The sequence below is a fragment of the Muscardinus avellanarius genome, assembly GCF_963383645.1.
Source record: "Muscardinus avellanarius genome assembly, chromosome: 4".
In the NCBI taxonomy this organism is placed as follows: domain Eukaryota; kingdom Metazoa; phylum Chordata; class Mammalia; order Rodentia; family Gliridae; genus Muscardinus; species Muscardinus avellanarius.
In genome coordinates, this window is record NC_137789.1 from 2,711,758 (window position 1) to 2,737,035 (window position 25,278).

At 53.4% G+C, this 25,278-nt stretch overlaps 1 protein-coding gene across 1 annotated transcript in view; it reads left to right on the forward strand.

The window, feature by feature from the left end:
- Window positions 1–25,278, forward strand: part of LOC308262248 (maestro heat-like repeat family member 5) — a gene marked incomplete at both ends in the record, with an annotated part of 56,678 nt that overhangs the window by 28,940 nt on the left and 2,460 nt on the right. The window contains 9 exons of the mRNA XM_080694707.1: window positions 660–795; window positions 1,011–1,180; window positions 5,209–5,358; window positions 6,076–6,230; window positions 14,168–14,324; window positions 14,721–14,911; window positions 20,735–20,872; window positions 21,214–21,328; window positions 22,018–22,161. Of these exons, the coding sequence (XP_080550833.1) occupies window positions 660–795; window positions 1,011–1,180; window positions 5,209–5,358; window positions 6,076–6,230; window positions 14,168–14,324; window positions 14,721–14,911; window positions 20,735–20,872; window positions 21,214–21,328; window positions 22,018–22,161 (1,356 nt within the window). The remainder of the gene's footprint in view (window positions 1–659; window positions 796–1,010; window positions 1,181–5,208; window positions 5,359–6,075; window positions 6,231–14,167; window positions 14,325–14,720; window positions 14,912–20,734; window positions 20,873–21,213; window positions 21,329–22,017; window positions 22,162–25,278) is intronic.

Below are 25,278 nucleotides of genomic sequence, written 5' to 3' on the forward strand. Positions count from 1 at the left end.
CACGCTAGCCCCGGGCTGAGCAAACTTGGTGCGTGTTCAGAGTCAGCCTTCAGTCCTAGGAGACCAGGAAGGTGAGGATGCCTGCCTGTGCCTGGGCAGGAGGGAGACCAGAGGGGCAGGGCTGGAAGCCCTGATGGGGCCTTCTACAGAGCTCAAAGGCTTCAATTTACTAAAAATTAATGTCTGCACCACAGGACTGTGACTGGGATGAGCAAGCAGGAGGTTCTCACTTAGGGTCAGGAGCACCAGCACTCTCCATAATCAAGAGTAACCTGCTAACGTGATTGGTGGGTGATGGCCCATTATGTGACGGTGGCCCATGGGCTGCCCACCTGCTTTTGTAAATAAAGTTTTATTGGAACCAGGGCCAGGATTAGGGTAAAGCAGGTTAGGCAGGGACACCCGAGTGCAAGGCTGGATCCTGCCTCAAGATCTTCACACTCTGTTCACAGTGGAGCTTTGGCCCTTATTTTGATTTTTCTCATTATTGTATTAGTATATCATTTCTCTCAATTGCTAGCTTTTTGGCAATCCCAATTCGCCCATTCCCTCTTCATGGCCCTGACACAATTTGAGGGCTTTCCTCTAGGGTGTATGTAGCCCAGGGGTCTTCATGGGTAGGTTCCCACCATCAGTGGTCCCTTCCACTCTCCGCACAGCCAAAGGAGGGCTTCAGACGGATCGGGCAGCTGGTGGGCATGCTGGGGATCCTGTGCCAGGACACAGATATGACCGTCCAGTGCTCCAGCCTGGAAGGGGTGGGCCATCTCTACCAGATCCTGGTACGCCAGAAAGGTGAGCCTGCCCAAACCACCATGGCACACCCCACCCCAAACGCAGCTCACAAATCCACCCCCAGCCCCAACCCTGATCTCAATCATAACCCTAGGATGGCCTCGCTCAACCCCCAAACGGAGGCACAGTCCTGACCCCACATTACTAATGATCCCACCCTAGATGCCAGGCCCACCCTTGCATTGCCTCACCCCTGCCCTGCCCTTGGCCAGCAGGAGAAGCTGGGCAGGTGGACTCACAGGCCCCCGAGGAGTTTTCCAAGCCCACCGTGGATGCAGCTCTCCTCTGGAAAGCAGGAGACCAGAAAGCCACTCCCCAGGACCTCCAGGAGCTGGTGCCCCCACCGGACAGCATCTTCAAGCTGGACAGCTCCCAAGCCATAAAGGTCAAATCCTGGGCTGACTGGGGGCAAGGGGCATGGCAAATTGACCACAGTACCTGGGGATGGGGGAAAAACGGGCTCAATGTTGCCCGTGCTATTGAAGTGGAGCCAGGTGGTTAGGGGCAGCCAGCAGTGCCCAGTGAGACCTGGTCCAGAACCCAGCTCTCAGGAGCCGTGGTGAGCTCTCCAAGTACAGAGACCCATCAGAAGCTTAGTACAGAAAGCCTAAAACCCTGGCACCAATGCAATAGCCACCTATGTCTAGAAGGGGAAACCTGCCTCGGCTGTGGCTTATACCAGAGACCTGAGCTGGGATGAAGACAGGACAAGGAAGAGAGGGTCCCTCTGGCTTCCCCTCACCATGGCTGAGTCACTAGGGGGAGAGCGTCCAAGGCCTGGCAGGCAGCTGCTCCAGAGCACGGGCATCCAGCTCTGCTCCTCCCTGAGCAAGAGTCAGAAACATAAGGGATCGGAGAAAGGGCTGAGGACAGGAGGCCTGCTGATCGTGCAGTGGCAGATCTGGGAAGAATCTGCTGAGAACAGATACTCTGAGCCTAGGTCCTGGTTCCAGGCTTGTGTCTGACTCCTCATGCAGCCTTAGATATACTATACCTTTGTCATCATAATGACATCACCATCACCGCGCCACTGCCCTCATCATTGTCAGCACTACTACCATTATCACCACCATCAGCATCTCATCCCCTCCATGATCATCACCATCACCATCACAATCATTACCACCACCATCATCATCACCATCATTACCACCATCACCACCACCACCATCACCATCACCACCACCACCACCACCACCACCATCACCATCCCAACACTATCACCATCACCATCATCACCATCACCACCACCATCATCATCATATTACCACCATCATTACCACCAAGACTACCACCATCACCTTCATTACCACCACCACCATCACCATCACCACCACCACCACCACCACTATCACCATCACACCACTATCACCACCACCATCACTATCATTATATCACCATCACCATCATCACCATCACCACCACCACCACCATCATCATCATATTACCACCATCATTATCACCAAGACTACCACCATCACCACCACTATCACCATCACCACCATCACCATCACCACCACCATCACCACCATCACCATCACTACCACCAGCACCATCACAACCACCACCACTATCACCATCACCACCATCATCATCACCACCACCACCATCACCATCACCACCACTATCACCATCACCACCATCACCATCACCACCACCACCATCGTCACCATCACCATTACCACCACCACCATCATCACCATCACCACCACCACCACCACCACCACCATCACCATTACCACCACCATCACCACCACTATCACCATCATCACCACTATCACCATCACCACCACTATCACCATCACAATAATCACCATCACCATCACCACCACCACCATCGTCACCATCACAATTACCACCACCACCATCATCACCATCACCACCACCACCACCACCACCACCATCACCATTACCACCACCATCACCATCACCACCACCACCACCACCACCACTATCACCATCACACCACTATCACCATCACACCACTATCACCACCACCATCACTATCATTATATCACCATCACCATCACCATCATCACCATCACCACCACCATCATCATCATATTACCACCATCATTACCACCAAGACTACCACCATCACCATCATTACCACCACCACCACCATCACCACCATTATCACCATCACCACCATCACCATCACCACCACCACCATCACCATCACCATCACCACCATCACCATCACCACCATCACCATCACAACCACCACCACTATCACCACCACTATCACCATCACCACCATCATCATCACCACCACCACCATCACCATCACCATCACCATCACCACCACTATCACCACCACTATCACCATCACCACCATCACCATCACCACCACCACCATCGTCACCATCACCATTACCACCACCACCATCATCACCATCACCACCACCACCACCACCACCATCATCACCATTACCACCACCATCACCACCACTATCACCATCACCATAATCACCATCACTACCACCATCATCACCATCACCACCAGTATCACCACCACCACCACCATCACTAATCATTACCACTATCACCACCACCATCACTATCATCATATCACCACCATCACCACCACTGCCCCCATCTTGTCAGCACGACCACCATTATCACCATCATCAGCATCTCATCACTACCACATCATCACTATCACTATCGCCATCAGCACCACCACCACCACCACCACCATCACCATCATCACCATCGCCACCACCATCATCATATTATTATCACCACCATCATTACCACCAAGACCACCACCACCACCATCACCATCATCACCACCACCACCATCACCACTACACCATCACCATCACTCTCATCATATCACCACCATCATCATCACTACATCCCCATCACTCCATCATTGTCAGCACCACTATCATTATCACCACCATCAGCATCTCACCACCACCACCACCACCATCACCATCACTGTCATCACCACTATCACCACCACCATGACCACCACCACCACCATTGCAATGCCATCATCACCATCTCCATCACCACTAGCACCACATACCACAATCATTACCATTAGTAATAATGCTAACCATCATCACCACTATCACCATCATCATTTTACCACAATTACCATCACCATCACCATCACCACCACCATCGCCACCTCTACCTTCACCTTCACCTCCACTTCACATTTATTTATGCCTTTGATTAGAGTGTCTTTGCCAACTCTGAGGTGATATGCTTCGGGAGTCTCAGTCTCACCACCATCTCAGTGGGCGCTTTCTGGGAGGTTGGATATTCTCAGTCTCACCACCATCCCAGTGGGAGCTTTCCGGGAGGTTGGATATGTCCTACACGGTGCTGTTGAAGGCAGCCACTGGGCATGTGTAGCTAGCGATTGGTTGAAATGTGGCTGGTGCTACTGAAGAATGGAATTTTAGTTTCATTAAATTAAATTTAGCCGGGCATGGTGGTGCGCGCTTGTAATCCAAGCAATTGGGAGGCTGAGGCAGGAGGATCATGGTGTGAGGACAGCTTCAGCTACTGAGTGAGGCCCTCTGCAACTCAGTGAGACCCTGTTTCAAACCAACGAATAAAAAATAGGGTGGGGTGTAGCTCAGAAGTAGAATGCCCCTGGGTTCCATCCCCAGTACCACAAAAAATTAAATTTAAATAGATTTAAGTTGTAGGTTGACATAACTGTGGGTGGCTGGTGGCTACCGTGTTGAGCAGCAACACACTAAGTCTTTCCAGAAGGTTCTGCCGTTCAGCGACCTAGCCCAGCCCTACCCTCCAGGAGGCATGGAGCGGCATCAGACCCACCCCTTGCATTTCCCTGAGCACCCCTTCCTTTCCTCTGAGCAGCAGCTCATGGCCAGGTTGCAGAGGTGAGCCTGCCTCCCTCGGCCTTCTGAGGCACTCCCGGAGATTGGGAGCAAGCAGGCAGAGCTGGGGTGTTGGGAGTGGGAGCCATGACCTCTAGACCACCATCAGCAGCCTGGCCCCTCATCGTCAGAAACCCTCTTCTGTGACTGCGGGGGGCCCGCACACCCCGCCAGACCTGGGGGGGGGGGGGAGTCACATCCTTCACAGCTCTGAAGTTCAACCTCTCTTTCAATAACACACCCGTGATGAACTGGGAGGGGAAGCACGGGTGATCACGGGGACCTCCCTCTGGGCTGGCGCTAGTGGAAGGTCATATCCCAAGGAGCCCAGATGGGCAGAGGAGAGGAGGAGAAAAGGCTGGCCGGCCATGAGGGTCCAAGACAAACACAGGCTGATGGAGGGAAGGGGCCAGAGCCTGCCCTGAACTGGGCACCACCCCCCTGGGCTGCGGTTGGTGCAGAAAGAAAAGTGGGTACTCGGAGCCTGGGCAGAGGAGAAAGCTCACACATCGCAGGCGCCCCCATGACGGCCACTCCCCTCCCACAGGAGCTCATGAGGCATCTTACCATGGCTGAGCTGACCGATCTCATCTGGACGGCCATCGACGGCCTGGGCTCCGCCAGCCCCTTCCGCGTGCAGGCAGCCTCCGAGCTGCTGCTGGCTGTCATTCAGCAGCATGGCACCAAGCTGGAGACCGTGAGGGGCTGGGGCACCGCGCAGGGCCAGGCGGGAGGACAGGGTGGAGGGTAGGGTATCCTCCAGACCACCGCGGAATCTCTGAGCTTGGGCCCAACGGGGGCAACCTGGGTCTGGTACAAGAACCAAAAGAACGACGGGTCAACAATCCACGGGTTAAAGATGAATGTGCGCGGGTCTAAGCAAGCCCGCCGGGGCCCTGAGGGCAGCTGTGGGGTCCTGGGGTAGACACACAATGACTGAGCCCTGCTGTGTGCTCTAGAACGGTTATGAGGTGGGGGAGACACAGGCCAGATCCCCCAAGGAGCTCCGGGCCTGGTGGGGTAACCCACGATGCAGTAGATGTGAAGCCGAGGAGGGGTGAGGCCAGGGAGGAGGACTGATGCCCAGCCTTGCAGGCAGGAAGCCTCGGGCCGCAGGGCTGAACTCAACAGATGAGGTGTGGCTGCCAGCACACGGAACTGCACGTGCCCGGGTGGCGTGTAGAACGAGATGGGACGGGCGGGGTAGACTTGCAGGACTACAGGGCAGCCTGGGGAGTGCGCAGCCCTCGGGTGCCCGCAGAGGTGGTAGGACCTGTCGCTACCCAGACTGTCCCTACCTGTTCCTACACTGGCCCCCTTCAAACCAGGGTCCAGGGTAGGGCCGTGCCTCCCCCATCAGACTCTCCAGGGCAGGGCAGGGCCTCCGCCATCTGACCTCTCCCTCCACACACAGGTTGCTAATGTGGGCTGGGGCATCCACCTGCGCCTCAGCTCGGTCCGCGTCCCGCAAGCCATGGAGAACACCCTGCACGCCATCACTCTGCTGGCCCGCGACCACGCGCCCGAGCTGGTGGCTGCCTTCCTGGACTTCTCCATGCCCTTGAACAGGTAGGTGCCCAGCCCACCTCTCCTCACTGCCCCACTGCCCACCCTCCACCCTTCCCAGGCAGGGCCACAGCCTGTGCCCCTGTGTCTGATCTCACAGCCCACAGGGCCCACAGAATCTCCACCATCCTCAGATGTGCCTGGGTCTGGGGGTGGCTAGCATCCTTTTGATGGCCCCTCCTCTTGAAAATCCCAGCTCCAAATCCCACATCTTCGGTCCATACCATCTGTTACCCCACACACACACACCTGGCCTGGGCTACCCCGCACTCCTAGACGACACAGCGCTCGCTCACTCTTGCTGTGGGGATTCTGCTCTTCCCCTCACCCTGACTTCTGCCTGGCCATCCTCTCTCCCAGCAACCTGTCCTCCACGCTCCCTCAGCCACCGTACCCATGGGCCCACCCTCGGCTTGGTCATCCCCAGTTTCAAGCATCTCTCCCACCTTTACAGCCTCTCCCTTTGATACCCACGCCATCTTCCAGAACCTGTAGGCCCCCACCCTGCGCACCTTCTCCCGCCCTTCACCTGTCCTTGCCTGACTCCTGCCCTCCCAGCATCACGGTGACACCCAAGTCCTTGCTCTTAGCCTGACCTTGCTTTGCTTACCCCTTCTCTGAGAGCCAGGGACCACCAGGACAGAGGTCACAGGCTCCCAGCCTCCAAGGGACTTTCCAGGAAGGTTTCTGACGCCAGTGTGAGAGCGTCTTTTGTTAGTAACGTCTAGTTTGATTGCCTTGTGATCAGTGTGTTGTCTCTAGTGCTCCTACTTTATGGAGTCTACTGATCTTTGAAATTATTATTGTGAGGAACCCATGGGTCCTCAAGAAAAAAAAAATGTCTTTTCTACCACGGAGGTGTAGAGCTTAGCATCTATAAGGCTTAGTTTATGGACTATATCACTTAGATCATCCTCCTTCAAATTCGTCTTCTTTATGCTGAGAGTATGTTAAAAGTCTCACTAAAGCCGGGCGTGGTGGCGCACGCTTGTAAGCCCCGCACTTGGGAGGCGGAGACAGGAGGATCGCGCAGGTTCAAAGCCAGCCGCGCTGGCTTAGGAGACCCTGTTTCCAAATAAAAAGTATAAAATAGGTCTGAGAGTGTAGCCCGGAGGTAGAAGGGCTTCCAGGAACCCCAGTACCACCAAAAAAAAAAAAGTCTCACTAAAGAAACACTGGTGCTGGACATGGTGGCACACACTTGTAATCCCAGCATTCAGGAGGCTGAGACAGGAGGATCACAGTTCGCAGACAGCCTCAGCTACTTAGTGAGGCTCTCCGCAACTTAGTGAGACCCTGTTTCAAAAATAAAGAATAAAAAATAGGGCAGGGAGTATACCTCAGAGGTCGAATGCCCCTGGGTTCCATCCCCAGACCCACAAAAAAAAAAGAAGAAACACTGGTGTGTTTGTGCATATCCTTGCATCTACTCTACTTACTTGAGAGATGTGGTTGCCATGTTATTTGATGTACACAAATTCATAAGTGGTATCTCATTTATGAATCATGACATTAGCCTTAGAAGGTGCTCTTGAGAGACTTTTAATAGATGAATTATACCCATTGGCATTTATTTATATGGTTTATTTGCTCGTTCTGTCATAACGTTTTGTAATAGTGCACATTTTTGTATTTGCTATGTTTCTTTTCCGGTAAGATTGTAATCTTGTTTTAATTTAGGAAGAATTATAATTTTTTCCAGCTGTTACTCTTATACCCCTAACTACCTAATTTTATTTATTTATTTATCTATTTATTTATTTAATGTGTGTGTGTGTGTGTGTGTGTGTGTGTGTGTGTGTGTGTTAGGTACCAGGGATGAAATCCAGGGGCATTCTACCTGTAAGCTACACTCCCAGTCCTATTTTTTTTATCCTTTATTTTGAAAAGAGGTCTCACTAAGCTGCAAAAGGCCTCACTAAGTAGCTAAGGCTGGCCACAAACCTGCAATCCTCCTGTCTTAGCCTCCGAAGTACTGAGATTACAAGTGTGTGCCACCGTGCCCGGCTTTTTTTTTTTTTTTTTAATTCTATGTCTTGGTGCTGGGGATTGAATCAAAGGCCTTGTGCATGCTAAGCATGCACGCCACCGTTAGCTGCACCTTTGGCACTCCTTGCCTATTTTACTGCCACTCTTCTTCTATTTTATTACTTAACCTTTTAATATCTGATTTGTTTCATGTGATACCCTTGAATTCCCACTCCGTTTCTATACAAGTCAGTGCGGTGACTCTATTTTCCCTTGATCTCTCCCTTTTTTACTTCTATTTTTTCCAAAAATGTAACATTCACAACTCAACTTCATCACCCACCCCCACATGTATTTTTAATGCTCACACCGCACACTCACCATCATCCTCTGCTCAAGTTTTCTGCCCACCTGACTTGTTAAAGTTCACCCTGACAGCTTCCTCGAGGAGGGCTCCTGTCTTCGGAGTCCTTCCATCCCCTCCACGTTGGAAGGTGTGTGTTTGGAGGACAGTTCAGCTGGGTATAAATTTTGCAGTCCACACGCCGTTGGGAAGTGTTTTTAAAATGCTTCTGGCGCCGGGCGTGGCGGCGCACGCTTGTAATCCCCGCGCTTGGGAGGCGGAGACAGGAGGATCGAGCAGGTTCGAAGCCAGCCACGCTGGCGTAAGAGACCCTGTTTCAAAAATATAAAATAGGTCTGGGAGTGTAGCCCGGAGGTAGAAGGGCTTCCAGGAACCCCAGTACCACCAAAAAATAAAAAATAAAAAATAAAATAAAATGCTTCTGCATTGTCGCCTTGCACTGTCCTTTTTAAAGTCTGATGGGAATTTTCTTTTGTTTGTTTTTGGTTTTGGTTTTTTGGCTTCTCAAGTTATTTGATCCTTTAACTAGAGACCTTGCCAGTTTTTTCTTTATCTTTGAAGTCTAACTATTTTACCAGAAAATGTCTCAGTGTCATCATTCTGGACTAACTTTCCCAGGTACCCGGTGTTCACTTTGTATCTGGAGCTTTATGTTGTTGTTCTTCTTCTTCTGGGAAGTTTTCTCATAGTTTTAAATATAGTTCTGTCCCACTGCTGCTTTTCTTTCTTGCCTATCTTCCAATACTACTACTTCCTCCGTGGCCCTTTTTGTTTCTGGCATAAATTCACTGCTGTCCTCTTGGTCATCTTTCTGCCTTTCCTAAATGCTTCTTATTAAATTACTATTTGGAAAATGGAAACAGGATTTATCTCTCTTGCACAGCTCTCACTTCTGAGATAATTTTTTTCATTTCATCTATTTCTTTCCTGAGTTCAATCAATTCTTTTTTTTTCAGTTCTTATTGAAGACTTTTTGTCCTTGTCTGAATTTATAATTCAAGGTATTTTTTTATATCTGTAAATGCATGCTTGTGTACATTTAACTATATTTGGAATGAGTGTCAGCGTAGGGGTATCTTCTGTGTTATGACTGTTCATTAGGGGAGTGTCTCCATTTTATGGGTGTCTACTTTGTTTTCTGATTTTTTGCAATAACTCTGAAGACCTGCTAATTTTGCTCCTGCTCCTGCTCATGCTATGGGCGTGTTTAATGGGCTTTCAAGTTCAATGGCACCCTCTTCTGTCAGAATAGCAAAGCCCAGATAATTCTGGAGGTAGGCAAAAGAATTCTGTATCCCCAATCATTTTGGCTCTCTTTTCTCTGAAGGACTCTAAATTTTTCTCTCTTCCTTTCCATCACCCTGTTCCCAAGGGATCCTTCTGGGGTTTTGTTGGATTGTTTTATCTTTTTCTCCCAAGAGCTGTGCATCTTGAAGACTTCCCAGCATATGAGGCATACTGCCAAGTCCCTCTGACCTCCAAGGAACCTTCTTTTTAATATTTTAAGACTTGGGTGGACTAGTCTTCCTGAAGGTGGATTTGCTCAACTCTGGACCCTGTTTCTTGCTGTCTTCTCTTTCCCCGGGTTTTTTCTTGGTGCCTTCATCCGCCGCACAGCCTTAGGGGAGAGGGTAAGAGCTTGCACACTGACTGGGTCTGGACTGTTCCCCTCGTGACTCAGAGTACCTTTGACGTCTGGACATTCTCTGCACCTACACCGAGGTCATGATTCCTGTGTACATCTACTCTTTCCTTCTTCTGTTTCCATGTTGCTTCACAAGAAAACTTTCGGAGGTGAAGACCTAATCATCAGACCTTGTCTTCAGCAACCCAGAATTTTATAGTTCCATTTCACTCAAATTGGAACTGCTATCTTATTTCCTGAATTCTAAGCACATTCTCACGTTAACAGAGCTCTGAGTGCATCTCACATCGACCGTGCCTTCCGATTAGACTCATACCTGCTTCCATCAGTCACGTGAGCACAATAGACTTGAGACCACTTTACATTTAAAAGTCTCTGAAGTTTCTTTGAGTCACACTGGTGGTGTGAATTCAACATCAAAACGGTGTTAAGGTTTAGATTCTCAGGTGAGATCCTCCTTCTTCCCTGGTGCTGACTGAAGCAGGGAGTGGCCTCCCCTTTTTCTCTACAGAAGTTTGTCTGCTTGCGTATGTCTAGCATCGCTGGGCATGGTGACATATGCCTATAATCCTAGCTTTCAATCATCCTTACACTGCACAGGCAGCTCCAGATAAGGGTCTCCTGCTTGGCTCCCATATTGGAAAATCTTTCTTTCTGGCCATCCATGGACTCTTGATTCATCATGGGTCTGATTATCTTTGTTCACATGCTAGAAATTTTTTGTGGGGAGGTTCTGGGTATTGGGAGATTGAACCCGGGGATGTTCTACCTCTGAGCTACATCCCCAGTCCTATTTATTTTTATTTTTATTTTATTTATTTATTTTTTTTTTTTTTGGTGGTACTGGGGTTCCTGGAAGCCCTTCTACCTCCGGGCTACACTCCCAGACCTATTTTCACATTTTTATTTGGAAACAGGGTCTCCTAAGCCAGCGCGCGCGGCTGGCTTCGAACCTGCGCGATCCTCCTGTCTCTGCCTCCCAAGCGCGGGGATGACGAGCGCGCGCCACCACGCCCGGCCCCAGTCCTATTTTATTTTTTCATTTTGAAGCAGGGTCTCACTAGGTTGCTGACAGTCTCAACAAGTTGCCGAGGCTGACTCCGAATCTGTTGCCCTGTCTTAGACTCCCAAGTACTGGGATTATAGGCATATGTCGCCATGCCCAGCAATGCTATACCTTTTGGGGGGTAAAAATCATAGGACTAATTGAGGGCCTACACAAAGATATTTTCCTCAGGGGGAGATGGGTGTGTGCCTGCTGTATAGGCCAGGACATTATGGCTGAAGGCCACCTTCAACCAAACCCAGGGCTTGAGATGCCCTGAGGCCACCAGGCAATTTAAACCTGCTAAAAATGCACCTGGGCTTTTCCACATCCAGTTCAGCACCACCCAGGAGTGGTGGAGGGTCTGCTATTGGGCTAGTCCATCTCTGGGCTTCAGTCTCTAGACAAAGGACTTCTTTCAAGAATCCTCAGGGTCCAGAAACATGCCACACATCTATAGTCTTGTCATGGCTGATACTTTCAGGACCCTTGTTTATATTTTCTCCAGCCTCTCTAGATATTTTCAAGGGAGGAGCTGGTTCAGGTAAATAACCATACCACTACTGGAAGACTGGAACTTTGCACTCATTTAAAAAAATAAAAGCTTATTTAGATATAATGAGGTCCTGAGTTCAGTTCCCAGCAGCCTACAAAAATAATCCACATAGTGTATAATTCACCTGTTTAAAGCACACAATTCAATGGTTTGGATGCATGGCATTTTTAATTTCTTTAATTATGGTAAATATATATGACATAAGATTTGCCGTGTATTTACAGTGTTGCACCACTGTCAACTCCATCTAATTTCAAAACGTCCCCATCACTCCAAGCAGACTCTCTGCAGACATTAAATGATACCTCCCAAGGAACTCCCCTGGCCTACCCAGCACGCCAGTCTCCCTACAGTCCCCCCAGCCCCTGGGAGCCGCAAATCCACTTTCTGCCCTCATCAATTAGCCTCTTCTAGACATTTCATAGGAGTGGAGTCATTTCTATCTCTCCCCCGGGGTCCGGATTCTCCCCCGGGTCCACCCGTGCTGAATGAATCCCATTCCTCTCACAGCTGAATGATACTCTATGGCATGTACATGTCACGTTCTGTTTATCCATTCATCTGTTGATGGACACCTGGGTGGTTCCCACCTTTTGGCCATTGTGAATAATGTGGCCATCAGCTTTGACATACAAGGGAGTCGACCTTCAGTATTCACAGGTTCAAAAAACTGCTAAAAATGTTGCACCTATGCTGACCACGGACAGACTATTTTTTCCTTGTTATTATTCTCTAAACAATGCAGTCTAACAACTATTTACATAGCGTCTACATTGTGTTGGGTCTGCATAACCTAAAGCATATACACAGGAAGATGTACGTAGCTTATATGCAAATACTTTTGGGGGTACTAGGGATTGAACCCAAGAGCATTCTACCTCTGAGCTGGACCCCCAACCCTAATTTTCTTATTTTGAAAACACATTCTCACTAAGTTGCTGGGTCTGGCCTCAAATCTGCAATCCTCCTCTCAACCTCCCAAGAACTGGGATTAGAGGTGTATGCTACCATGCCTGGCAAACACCGTACCATTTTATATAAGGCCTTGACCATCCATGGACCTTGACATCCAAGGCAGGTCCTAGAACCAGTCCCAGCAGCCGGTCACCACGGGGCGTTGTGTATGATCGCACCCTTCCTCTCAGGTGCTCTGGGTGCACGCCTGGCGCTGCAGGCACATGGCGGCCCCGTGTGACGGCCTAGGGGCTGCGAGGCCATCTTCAGCGGTGCCACACCGCTCACACCCCGCCGGCAGTGCCCAGAGCTGCCGACTTCCCAGCCTCACCGACACTTGTTATTTTTCCCTTCTTGGACCCTCGCCATCCTGTAGGTGTGGTAACATATGGCTGTTTGCATCTGCGCCCTCCTGATGACTAATGACGCCGAGCGTCTCCGTGCGCCATGTGCGAGTCGGCCGTTCGGGCAGCTTTTCTGGAGAGGCGTCTGTCCAGCCCGGGGCTGTTCGTGACCCGGGTTCTTGGTCTTGGTGTAGCTTCATTCCTCTTAAACCTGCCGGGCCAACCTTTCTCTGCTGCCGTAAGCCTATGCTCCACAAGGTTGCCACCGCACTCACTTTGCTAAGTCTAATGGTCACCTCTGTCTCCAGCTTGCCTGGGCCGTCACACTCTCCTGAGCCCTCTCTGGCTCTCCTCCCCTTCTATGGCTGCCTCTGCCCACTCCTCTGCCCTGGTCTCTGAGCCCTGAGGGCAGCAGGGTGACCCTCAGACCTCACCATCAGCTGCCTGCACTTCCACAAGCTCACGTCCATGACCAGTGCTTTGAATGTCCCAAAAGTGCTAACACTGCCAGTATTCACACCCAGCCCAGCCCGTCCCCTGCGCATCTGATGGGGGCCCTTGACAGGTATATAACACACCCAGACCACAGCCCAGCCTTCCCAGACACCACTCCTCCTGCCTCCTCCCACGCAGGTGATTCACCCCAGCCCTCTGACTGCAATGCTCCTCTTCCTGCTTCAGAGCCTCCTGACGCCCTCGGAAGTGCTGTGCCTGCCCAGCAAGGGTCAGCTGGGCCTGGCAGCTTCCCAGGGCCCTCAGGGGCCATCTGCCTTGAGTCTCTTTAGGCTGGGGTAAGGGCTCATTCAGCCACCCTGCTGTGGCCCTCCCAGCCTCTGCCCCATCCAGACCCTTCCATCCAATACTAAGGCCCAAAGACCACTGGGGCTGAGAACCCGAGGGCCATCATAGCCTGCTTGCTCCAGGGCCCAGTGCTCCCGCCTGCAGCGTGGACGTGAGAACACCCCTCTCACGACGAGCGGCAGGGGGCTTGGGCCAAGCGTTCACCCTGCACGCCCCAGCTCTGCTCACGGTGGTCACGCCCTCATGGCGCCCTCTGCCCACAGCCATGCCTTCCGCCTGTGGAGGGCCCTGGGGGCTGAGCATTCAGTGAGCCGCCTGGTGCTGGCCGTGCTCCTGGCCTGGCTGCAGGAGCGGCCCCTGCCCGTCAGCACAGATGGCAGTGCCCAACCCAAGGAGAAAGCCTGCCTGCGCTCACTGGCTGTGAGTCTCTGCCACCCACGGGGCCCAGAATGAACCCATTGGCTCAGCAGTCAGCGTGCCAGGCCACGGGGAGGGGGAGCCCCACATCCAGGCTGTGGAAGTCACCTCGGCCCTGGCCAAGAGGGAAAGGGCCTCGGGAAGCCCAGCCCAGGGACCAACCCACAGGCCCGAGGTCTCAGGCTCCGCTGTCTACTCCCTGGTCTAGGGCTCTGGGCCCCCAGCTGTGAGTCAGAACCAAGTGTCCTCTCTGCAGGACTCCCGGAGGGGCCTGTTGGAAGCAGCTCAGGCAGCAGGGGTCAGCCCGCAGGGAGGGACACCGTGTGGATGCCGGATGTGGTCCTGGGGCAGGGAGGGAGGGCGGAGCGTGGTCAGACTCTGCCTCCTCTGGCCCCACAGGCCATGAACACGCTTCATGAGCTGCAATTCACGCGAGAGTTCAAGAAGGCCATCCGGGAGGCCTACCCACAGCTGCTCCTGGCGTTCCTCACCCAAGTGCACTACGTCCTGGAGCTGGGCCTGCCCATGGAGCCCCAGCCCGAGCAGCCCGAGCAGCAGGCCCAGAGGGCGGCCATGCCCAGTCCCCAGAGGTAAGAGAGGCTTCCCAGGCCGCGGCCACAGGCGTCCCGGGAAGAGTCGGGCATTAGTGTCCTCAGGCTGAGGACAAAACACACACCCAGGGGCTTCAAACAACAGGAGCACGCCGGCGCAGGGTCCCGAGGGCAGAAGTGCAGAGTCGAGGTGTCTGCCGGCCGGGCCGGGGCCCTCTGTGACCTCACCACCCAAGGGTGCTGGGCACTAGTATCTCCAAGCACTCCTTGCAAAGACCCTGGACACGGACGTCATCTTCCCTACAAATAGGACAGCTGGGTGTGGAGAGGCCCAGAGGTGCCCAGCCTGTGTGTCTGAGCTGGACAGCCAGGTGCCACCCGGCCCCCACTGGCCCCTGGAGGCGGATGCCCTCCGGGTCCCCTGGCCCCTTCAGAGGAGCCGGGCACATCTTGTGCAATGTCACAAATGGTTGCCCGACCGTGCCATCTGACCAGGGTGAGCAGAGGGGCGTGGGAGACCGGCCATCCTCGGCCACAGCAGGGCTGCGGCCTCGGCTTCCCTCCGCACTGGGTCTTTTCCAGAAACTCAGTAAGCGAGTCTTTCGCCCCGCCGGGGCCCGCCACACTTTTCATTTGTTTGTATTATGATGTGCTCACGCAATTCGTCAGTTCTAACAGCTCTCCCCAAGGCACGTCACTGAAAAAAATGTCACTTCTTCCATATTGCCTTGGCATCGGAATGTGCATTAATCCCTTTTTTATTCTGATCAACCGTGCGAAATGCATGAATCTCCCCTAATAAGCTAATAAAACGTTCTCCTCCCAGAGCAGGCGAGGGTTGGGAGAAAGCACGCTGCGTCTAAGTGCCTCCCTCCCGCCCCATCGGCCCGCTCCTCCCTCCCCTCCCTCCGTCCTTCCCGCAGGGCGCTCTGGTCACCTGCCGCCTGGGCTGGGGCCACCCCTCTCATCCTCCTACATCCCAGAGAGCAGCGGTGTCTCTCAGGCTCCCCAGTGCCCCAGGGGCCTCCCTCGCTCTTGGGCTCCCGTGTTCCTGGGGCGTCTGTGTGGCTCTGGGGCAGTGGTGGCTTCCTGCTCAGGCGTGGCCGGCGGCGACGTCCCCTCCTGGCAGCCTCTCCACACGGGCCCTCCCCAGCACAGCATGTGGCCAAGGACACAAGTGTCCACCCTGGACACCCTGGCTCTGCCTGGCCTGCTCTGGTCACATCCCTTGGTCACGGGATATCTGAGGGCCTGGGCCTCCCTTCCCCGAAGGAAAACTGCCCAGGTGACCACCCCCAAAGAGCCCAGGTGCAGGGCGGGTCACCCAGTGGCTACACGGACAGGGTGCCACCAGCATCCAGGAGCAGGGGCACTGGCGCCCACTGTCTGGGCCTCGTGGTCTGACACATGGACAAGGTCGACTGGCACTGTCAGGAGGGCACTGGGGTGGAAGAGGGGTCTGGGCAGACCCTGCCACCTAGCCCACTAGCTGTGGCTCCCATTTGGGGTCGTAGACTCTGGACATCAGGCAGGCAGGCGAGCCTTGGGCAGGGTGGGCCCAGGCCTCTGAGGCTCCTGACATCCTGCTCAGCTGGGCCAGCTCTGGGCAGCGAACCCTTACCCTGCAGGGACCCTCCTTTGGCTTAGAGGTGTTCCCTGCATTGCTGAGTTCTCAGCTGGGTCCTCCTCCAAACAGTGTCCACCCAAGCCGTGAGGACCTCCCCTTCTCTCCCGTCACCCATTTCCGGGTGACGGATTCTCACGAGGCACCTTCTTTCTCCATCTCAAACACACCCCCAGCCTCACCATCACCCCATCCTGAGAGTCTGCCTCTGTCCCTCTGGGCCGAGTGGCGAAGCCTCTGATAAAGATGAGGAGGACTCGCACAGCCAAGATGGCCACCACCCAAAAACAAACCACATAACAAGTATTGGCAAGGATGTAGAGGAACTGCCGTCCTCGCCCACTGTCGGTGGGGACATCAGACGGTGCGGTGGCTGCAGAAGACGGCGAGGCAGCTCCTCGGGTAATCAAGCATGGAAGTAGCATGGCTCAGCAGCCCACTCTGAGCTTACACCTGCAAGCGCCGCAAGGACTCAGAACAGAACTGGGAACCCACCAGCATGGTTGTGCTATCCATAGCAGCCAGAGTGTGGAAGCCCAGGTGCCCAAGACAGGCCAGGGGACAAGCAGATCTCTCCCTGCAGCAAGAGGCTGGCCAGCCTGAGCTGGAGGAAATCCCGGCACGGGGACAACTGGACACGCCTGGAGGACGTCACACTGTCTGAAATGAGCCAGTTGCGAAAGGACAAGTGCCATGCAATTCCACGCACGTGAGGTCCCGGCGAGTCTAACTCATAGGCAGGAAGTGGACCCGGCAGTGCAGGGCGGAGGCACCGGGAGTTAGTGTCTAACCAGGACACAATCTCAGTTTGGGAAGATAGAAGCGCTCTGGAGAGGAATCTACTGCCATGATGGTCACACCATACCACGAATGTGCTCATGCCACCAAACTGTACCCTTAAAAGTGTAGAATGGCAAGCCAGGCACGTTTGTCATACCAGCATTTGGGAGGCTGAGACCAGAGGATCGCAGTTCACGGACAGCCTCAGCTACTTAGTGAGGCCCTCCCCAACTTAGTGAGACCCTGTTTCAAAATAAAGAATAAAAAACAGGGCATGCCAGGCGTGGTGGCACACACTTGTAATCCCCGCACTTGGGAGGCGGAGACAGGAGGATCGCGCAGGTTCGAAGCCAGCCTGTTTCCAAATAAAAAATATATAAAATAGGTCTGGGAGTGTAGCCCAGAGGTAGAAGGGCTTCCAGGAACCCCAGTACCACCAAAAAAAAAAAAAAGAAAGAAAGAAAGAAAAACAGGGCAGAAGGGGTAGCTCGGAGATTGAATGCCCCTGGGTTCCATCCCCAGACCTGCAAAAAAAAAAAAAAAAAAAAAAAAAAAAAAACAGAAAGAAAGAAAAAGAAAGTATTAGAATAACAACTTTTACGTAATTTATGTTTCTCCACAAGTGAAAATAAAAATGAAACCAGAAGCTGAGCGTGGTGATGCACGCTTGTAATCCCAGCATTTGGGAGGCAGAGACACGAGAATCACAGGTTCAAGGCAGCAACTTAGGGAAACTCTCAGCAACCACTTATTAAGATCCTATTTCAAAATGAAAAGAGCTTGGGTATAGCTCAAAGGTGCAATGTCTCTGGGTTCAATCCCCAGGATCAAAAAATAAAAATATAACTGGGCATGGCGGCTCCAGCACTCAGGAGGCTGGGAACCTCAGGAGTAACAGGAAGATCACAGATTCAAGACCAGCCTCGGGGACGGGGAGCCCTCAGCAACCTAGTGAGACCTTGTTTCAAAATAAAAAATAAAAACAAGGTGTGGTGGGGGGTAGCTCAGAAGTAGAATGCCTCTGGGTTCAAACCCTGGGACCACAAAAATAGAAATAAAAATAAATTAACAATAATAATAACAGAAGACCAGAGAAAGAAAAGGAGATGGTGGTGCTGGGGAGGTGCAAGCCCGGCGTCCAGCGGCCTGGCAGCCCGCGAGCGTACCCTTCTCCCTTTCCAAGGACTCCCTGTCCCCTCTGAGGCCAGGGGAGGGAGGGAGGTTGCTCGGGTCGGCACCAGGATGCTGGCGAGTCAAGAAGCTGGGAGGCAGGACAGCATGACTTCGGGGCCAGGAGGAGTGACCATCCTACCAGGCCAGGCGTGAGCTCCAGGACTCCTCATCAGTGCCGGGGCTGCCCCAGGGCTTCAGGTGGCACAACCCCAGGTACTGCCAGAGTCCTGTGGGGACCCCGGAGGGTGGCTCCCCACCGGAGGTCAGACGGTGATTCCCGCCAGCGCTCAAGTCCGCTAGCACTTGTCTTTCCAGAAGCCCGGCGGTGGCTACAGGGTAAGAAGCAATTAGGGAGGACGAGCAATTGCCATGCCCAAGGTGCCCGGCACCGGAAGCTTCCAAGCCTGGAAGAGCGCACACCCCGCCTCCCAAGTCCCCTTCTCCTGACAACCATCTTCACTCTATGGCCGAAACCAGTGACCTGGAAAACGCTGTGTCTTTTTAGTCACACAGCTTGGGGCAAGATGACAAGCCAGCTGGCATTTGGATTGGCACCATCGGGGACCTTCAGAATGGCATTGTATCCTTTGACACTTGGCTTTACAGATCTGCTGAGAAACGTGCCCAGTCCAAGCTGCTGGCCTGGCTCCAGGCGCGCTCACAGGACACACGCTTGAGACCATCAGGGCAGCGGGCGAGGCGCCTGCGTCCCCGGGCTGCAATCCTGGACTCACGTGCAAGCTGGGCGTTCAGTGCCGGGCCAGCCCCGTGCCTGTGACATCGCTGTGCAGCCTCAGGGCCAGGCGCTGGCCCGGCTCCATTTCTGCTGCCCTTGACCCGGCTCTGTGACTGCGTGGAACACGCCATCTCTATGGAAGACTCCTCCTCCTCCGCTGAAGGGGAGTTACAGCGCAGGCAAAGTGCTGCACACCGTGCCAAGAGCTGCCAAGCACAGTCACACCACGATCCGGCACACCCTTCTTTCTTGCACACACGTGGACCCTGAAACCTGGTCTCCTCTGTCCTCTGAGGGCAGAGGAGCCTCAGGTGTTGAAAGTGAACCGCTCCGGGCTCCTCCAAGGACACACACCGCCCCTCCATTCTTCACCCATACTTAAAAGTCCCCGGAGAGGGAGGGGCTCCACGTGCTGTGTGCATGTATGTCACTGTCTACATGATTTATATGTAGTAAATCTACACGGTCTACCATCATGATGCGAGACAAAATCCACCAGTAAAAGCACATTATAAAAAATATTTGATAATAGCCGGGCGTGGTGGCGCACGCTTGTAATCCCCGCGCTTGGGAGGCAGAGACAGGAGGATCGCGCAGGTTCGAAGCCAGCCGCGCTGGTTTAGGAGACCCTGTTTCCAAAAATAAAATAGGTCTGGGAGTGTAGCCCGGAGATAGACGGGCTTCCAGGAACCCCAGTGCCACCAAAAAAAAAAAAAAAAAAAAATTGATAATAAAGCCAGGTGTGGTGGTGCACACTGTAATCCCGGTACTTGGGAGACTGAGACAGGAGGATCGTGGGTTCAAGGACAGCCTCAGCTACTTAGTGAGGCCCTCTGCATCTTAGTGAGACCTTGTTTAAAATATAAAAAATAATAGGGCTGGGGGTATAGCTCAGAGGTAGAATGCCCCTGGGTTCCATCCCCAGTACCGCAAAAAATTAATTAATTAATTAATTAAAAATAAGGCTGGGGTATAGCTTGGAGGTAAATGCCCCTGGGTTCCATCCCCAGTACTGAAAAAAATAAATATATTTATATATATACACACACATACATATATATACAATACAGAGAGAGAGAGAGAGAGAGAGAGAGATTTGATGATTAAAAAATAAAATAAAAATATATATTTAAACTTATCCCCTGAGACTTGTCCAGGATACTTCCCACCTTGGGACTGTAGAGACCACGGAGCCCAAGGTGGCCCCATAGCCCCTCCAGCCCTATTTCCTGACCTCTGGCCTGTGACCTTGCTGCCAGAGCACTTGCCATCTCCTCTAGGGAGCTCCAAGGGTGACCATGATTGCTGTGTACCAAGCCAGGCCCTGAAAGCCAGGGCCTCCCCTCCCTTCAGGCCAGGCAGGGCCTGAGCCCAGCGTGGGAGGGAGGGTCTATTGCGTCCCCATGCCACACAGCACCCACATCCTCCCAGGCCTCACATCCCTGGGAGGCCTTGGCAACGGCGGGGCTGGAGCCAAGAGGCGCCAGTGTGAACCGTTCCGCCTGGGGTGCCCAGGGACCCGTGGGCCTGACCCTCTGCTTGGCCGCAGCACATCTCTGGAGGCATTGAAGAGCCTGCTGTCCACCACAGGACACTGGCACGATTTCGCCCAGCTGGAGCTGCAAGGCGCCTGGGTATACTTCACCTCTCTCTGCACCTACCCACAGGGCGTGGGCCTCCTCGCCAGGTACTGTGGGGCGGGAGCTGCGGAGAGGGTCTGCTCCTGGGGCCTGGCCTGGGCCTCCTGGAACCACTTGTAGCCCCAGGCCTGCCCGGGAGCGGGACCCCTGGGTTCACACCTGCACACACAGCAGCCCTCAGCACAGGAACGCCGGGCCCGAGGCCACCTGGAAGTCAGGACTAGGGGTGGCTGCTTCTCCTCTCCCCCATATCTGGCCCAAAGTGGACAGCGGGGTACAGAGGGAGTGGGGCAGTCTCAGCAGTGACACCCCCCATGCCCAGATGTGTGGGCAGCTGGAGTGCAGAGCGGATTCCAGGCTTGACCGCAGCCCAGCCCCGGTCCCCCAGGGCCATGGTGCAGAGCCAATGCAGGCAGCTCAAGGCGGTGCTCGGCCAGCTGCTGCTCCTTCTGCAGAGCCAGGAGGCTCGAGAGAGGAAGGCGGCCATCCTGGTCCTCAATGAGGTAGGTGAGGCCCCTCGTCCCACCTGCTCCCATCAGCAGGACCCCAGGGGTCTGACCCACCCAGAAAGACCCTCACAACCAACCCTGCTTCCAACACTGTGGGTGTCTGCGCTCCGGGGCTCCCCACCTTTCAGCCCCTTCACCCGTCTCTCTAACCCCCTCCGGGCAGAGACCCTGCAGAGTGGAAGTGAACTGGGTAGAGCTGTGCTCACCGTCAGCCCTGCCCTGCCCGGCCGTCTCAGGCCCTGCCCAGGACCCAGAGCTGCAAAGGACAGTTCCAGCCAAGTGCTGGGCGTGACCAGCTTTGCCTCGTGGACTCTGAGTGGTAGCAGAGTTTGAGAGTGTCTTATTTCCATCAGTTACCCCAGTGCCTTCAGCCCGAGTCAAAGCTTTGCGCAGACTTCTGCCTCCCCAAAAGAATAACCTGGGCCACCTCCCTGGGGACGCTGTCCCTATAGGCTGCATGAGCCAGCTGTTGATAGAAGTGGGCCTGAACCTCGCTGGGCAACCTCAGGCAAGGCCCTTCCCCTCTCTGGGCCTATTCCCACAGATGTATATCGAACGGTTCATAACAGGCAGGGTTCAGACACTTACTAACCAAGGTTCACAGGGGGTGATGGTCAACAGGTACGTTCACAAGCTCCCCAGGAGAGGGCCAGGCCTAACCAACCTGCCCCCTGGGGCCCCAGTTCCTCTACAGTCCCAGCCTGCTGGAGGTGCTTCCAAAACAGGCCTTTCTGACCCTGCTGGCCCAGAGCCTCCAGGATGCCAGCCCCGAGGTCCGCGTGTCCAGCCTGCAGGGCCTTGGAAACATCCTCTTCCACCCTGAGAAGGTAAAAGCGCCAAAGGCCACAGCACCCCAGACAGACGAGGCCCACAGGGCTACAACCCCAGCTCCTGCAATGCGACCTGGGGCACCTGACTCCACCCCTTTGGCTCTGTTTCCTCATCTGCAGAGAGGGGTCTCTTCCATACCAGAAACAGACAATCCTACTGCAGACCCCAGGTGCCCACTAAGAAGCCAGCCAGGTACACCCAAAGCCTGGCCAGAGAAAACATCCACTGAGAATTTTATGGAAGGGTCCCCCAAATCGCTGTTGGCTTATCTTCACTATTACCAAACAAATCTACTATTACCATAGCAACCTATACCCCATAATGAACAGCTGGAGAAGAGGCGGCCAGCAGAGATGTGATAGACGGCCTTCCCCATCTCCAGCCCCAGCTCTGGCCACAAGTTCCTGACGCCTCCAGACATAGATGCCCAGGGCCCCTTGCAGTGGATGAGAGCAGAGGACCTGGACCACCCAGCTCCAGCACTCTCCAGCCAGCAGGATATCCCCAGGCCTTAGTGTTCATACCTGTAAAATGGGAGAGGGAACAGGACCTGCCTCGGATGGTAGGCAGGTCATGAGTGCCCACTGAGGCTTGTGCCAGCCAATGGGCAGCCCTCAAGCCATTGGTTGTCACAGGCAGCAGCAGACCCTTTTACAACCAACACTCTGCATGGGCTCTGAACCTCTATAATAAAAATCCTGAGCTAGCCAGGCACAGTGGCACACACCTGTAATCCCAGTACTTAGGAAGCTGACAGGAGGATTGCAAGTTTGAGACCAGCCTCAGCAACTTAGTGAGATCCTATTTTAAATTTAAAAATATATATATAAGGCTAAAGGTATAGTTCAGAGGTAGAGAATGCTCTTGGGTTCAATCCCTAGTACCAAAAAGAAAATGCTGAGCTAAACAGAGGAGTGCTGATCAGGAAAGATCAGCCTCCCCTCATCCTCCCGTCTGTCCATCCACCCATCCACCCTCCCATCCATTCATCCATCTCCTTATCTATCAGTCCACCTGCCCATCCATCTGTTCACCCGTATACCTATCTATCCATCCACCCATCCATCCATACATCTATCCATCCATTCATCCATCTCCTTATCTATCAGTCCACCTGCCCATCCATCTATTCACCCGTATACCTATCTATCCACCCACCCACCCATCCATCCATCCACCCATCTATCCATCCATCCATCCATTCATCCATCTCCTTATCCATCAGTCCACCTGCCCATCCATTCATCTATTCACCATCTACCTACCTACCCCCAAGGGAAGACAGATGCCTACCCCATTTCTGTCACTGCTCACTCTTTCATAAACAAAAGGAGTTTCAGGGCTTCCAGAGGCAAGTGTGATCATAGGAAAGCCCGGGAAGGGACAGCTTCCAAAGAGATCACAAAGCCCCGTGACCACCAGCCCGGCTCACTCCACTAGGGTCACCAGTCACAGCACCCTTTGCACTGCACATGACACCTAGTAGGCACTTAATAATGGAGGACTGAGACTACATAGGACTTACTTATCAACCTGCCCACCCACCTACCCACCCATCTATCCATCCTCACAGCATCCACTACCCATCAGTCCACCTACTCACCCTCTATCTGTTCATCCAGCCATCCATTCATTCACCCAACCATCCATCCACTTACCCATCAGTCCACCTACCCATCCATCTGTTTACCTGTATACCTATCCATCCATCTACTCTCCCATCCATCCATCCATCCATCCATCCATCCATCCACTCTCCCGTCCATCCATCCAACCACTCTCCCATCTATCCACTCTTCCGTCCATCCATCCATCCATCCATCCATCCATCCATCCACCCATCTGCCCATCCACCCTCCCATCCATTCATCCATCTCCTTATCCATCAGTTCACCTGCCCATCCATCTGTTCACCCGTATACCTATCTATCCATCCACCCACCCACCCATCCATCCATCCATCAGTCCACCTGCCCATCCATTCATCTATTCACCGTCTACCTACCTACCTATCCATCCATCATCCATCCACTCGTTCTTTGGATGTTTCATCTGGCTCATTATTTAATTTGCTCACTCTTTATATATTATTCACTCAATCATGTATTCATTCCCTCATTCACCAGTCATTATTCGTTCATTCAGTGGCTAGTTATCTCTGCACCTTCCCAGCTCTTCTCAACATCGTGTGCCTTTTCTATGCTGCCCTGAGTAAGGCTCTGTGGAGAACGTGAAGGCAGCCCAGGGCCCTGCTAGACCAGGAGCCTGGGCCTGAGGAAGTGGGGTGTGGGCCTGAGGGCACAGGCAGGCCCGTGGGAGCTCTGAGCAGGGAGGCCGGGCGGTGTGAGGATGGGATCGGTGGACCCAGGCAGGACAGTCTGGTTTGCACACGTCATTGATAAGGGCCCAGTGGCAGGGAATATCCATCCCGCTTCCTGACAATTCATCTAGAGAATTCAGGAATGTACTGGAAGTAAGTCGAGCAGACAGAATGGGCTGAAAATTAATTTTAAAATTCTTTTTAAAGAAGAAAGTATAACACCAGGCATGGTGGCGCACGCTTGTAATCCCCGCGCTTGGGAGGCAGAGACAGGAGGATCACGCAGGTTCGAAGCCAGCCGTGCTGGCTTAAGAGACCCTGTTTCCAAATAAAAAAGTATAAAAAAAAATAGGTATGGGAGTGTAGCCCAGAGGTAGAAGGGCTTCCAGGAACCTCAGTACCACCAAAAAAAAAAAAAAAAAAGAAGAAGAAAGTATAAAAACAGGACACGATGGTCTCTTGCAACATGGTCCTGCCACCAGGCACACAAACCCCAGCACTGGGAGAGCCAGGGCCCACCTGGCTTTGCCCAGATCCCATCTGAGCTGCGGCTAGAAGCCAGGGGCTGGCAGGGCGGAGCAAGGGAAGGGCAGCCCCAGGACTGGAGGAGGAAGGAGCTGGGACCCAGTGGATCAGGCCTCTGTGCGGCCATCCCTCTCTCGGTCCCATGAAGATCCAGCTGGCTCTGAGAGGAGAAGTCCTGCCCGAGGCCACACGGCTCCTGATGGGCACAGCCTCACAGGAGCCACAGCTGGGCGTCACCTGCAGTTGGGCAAAGTAGGAGGACACGGGG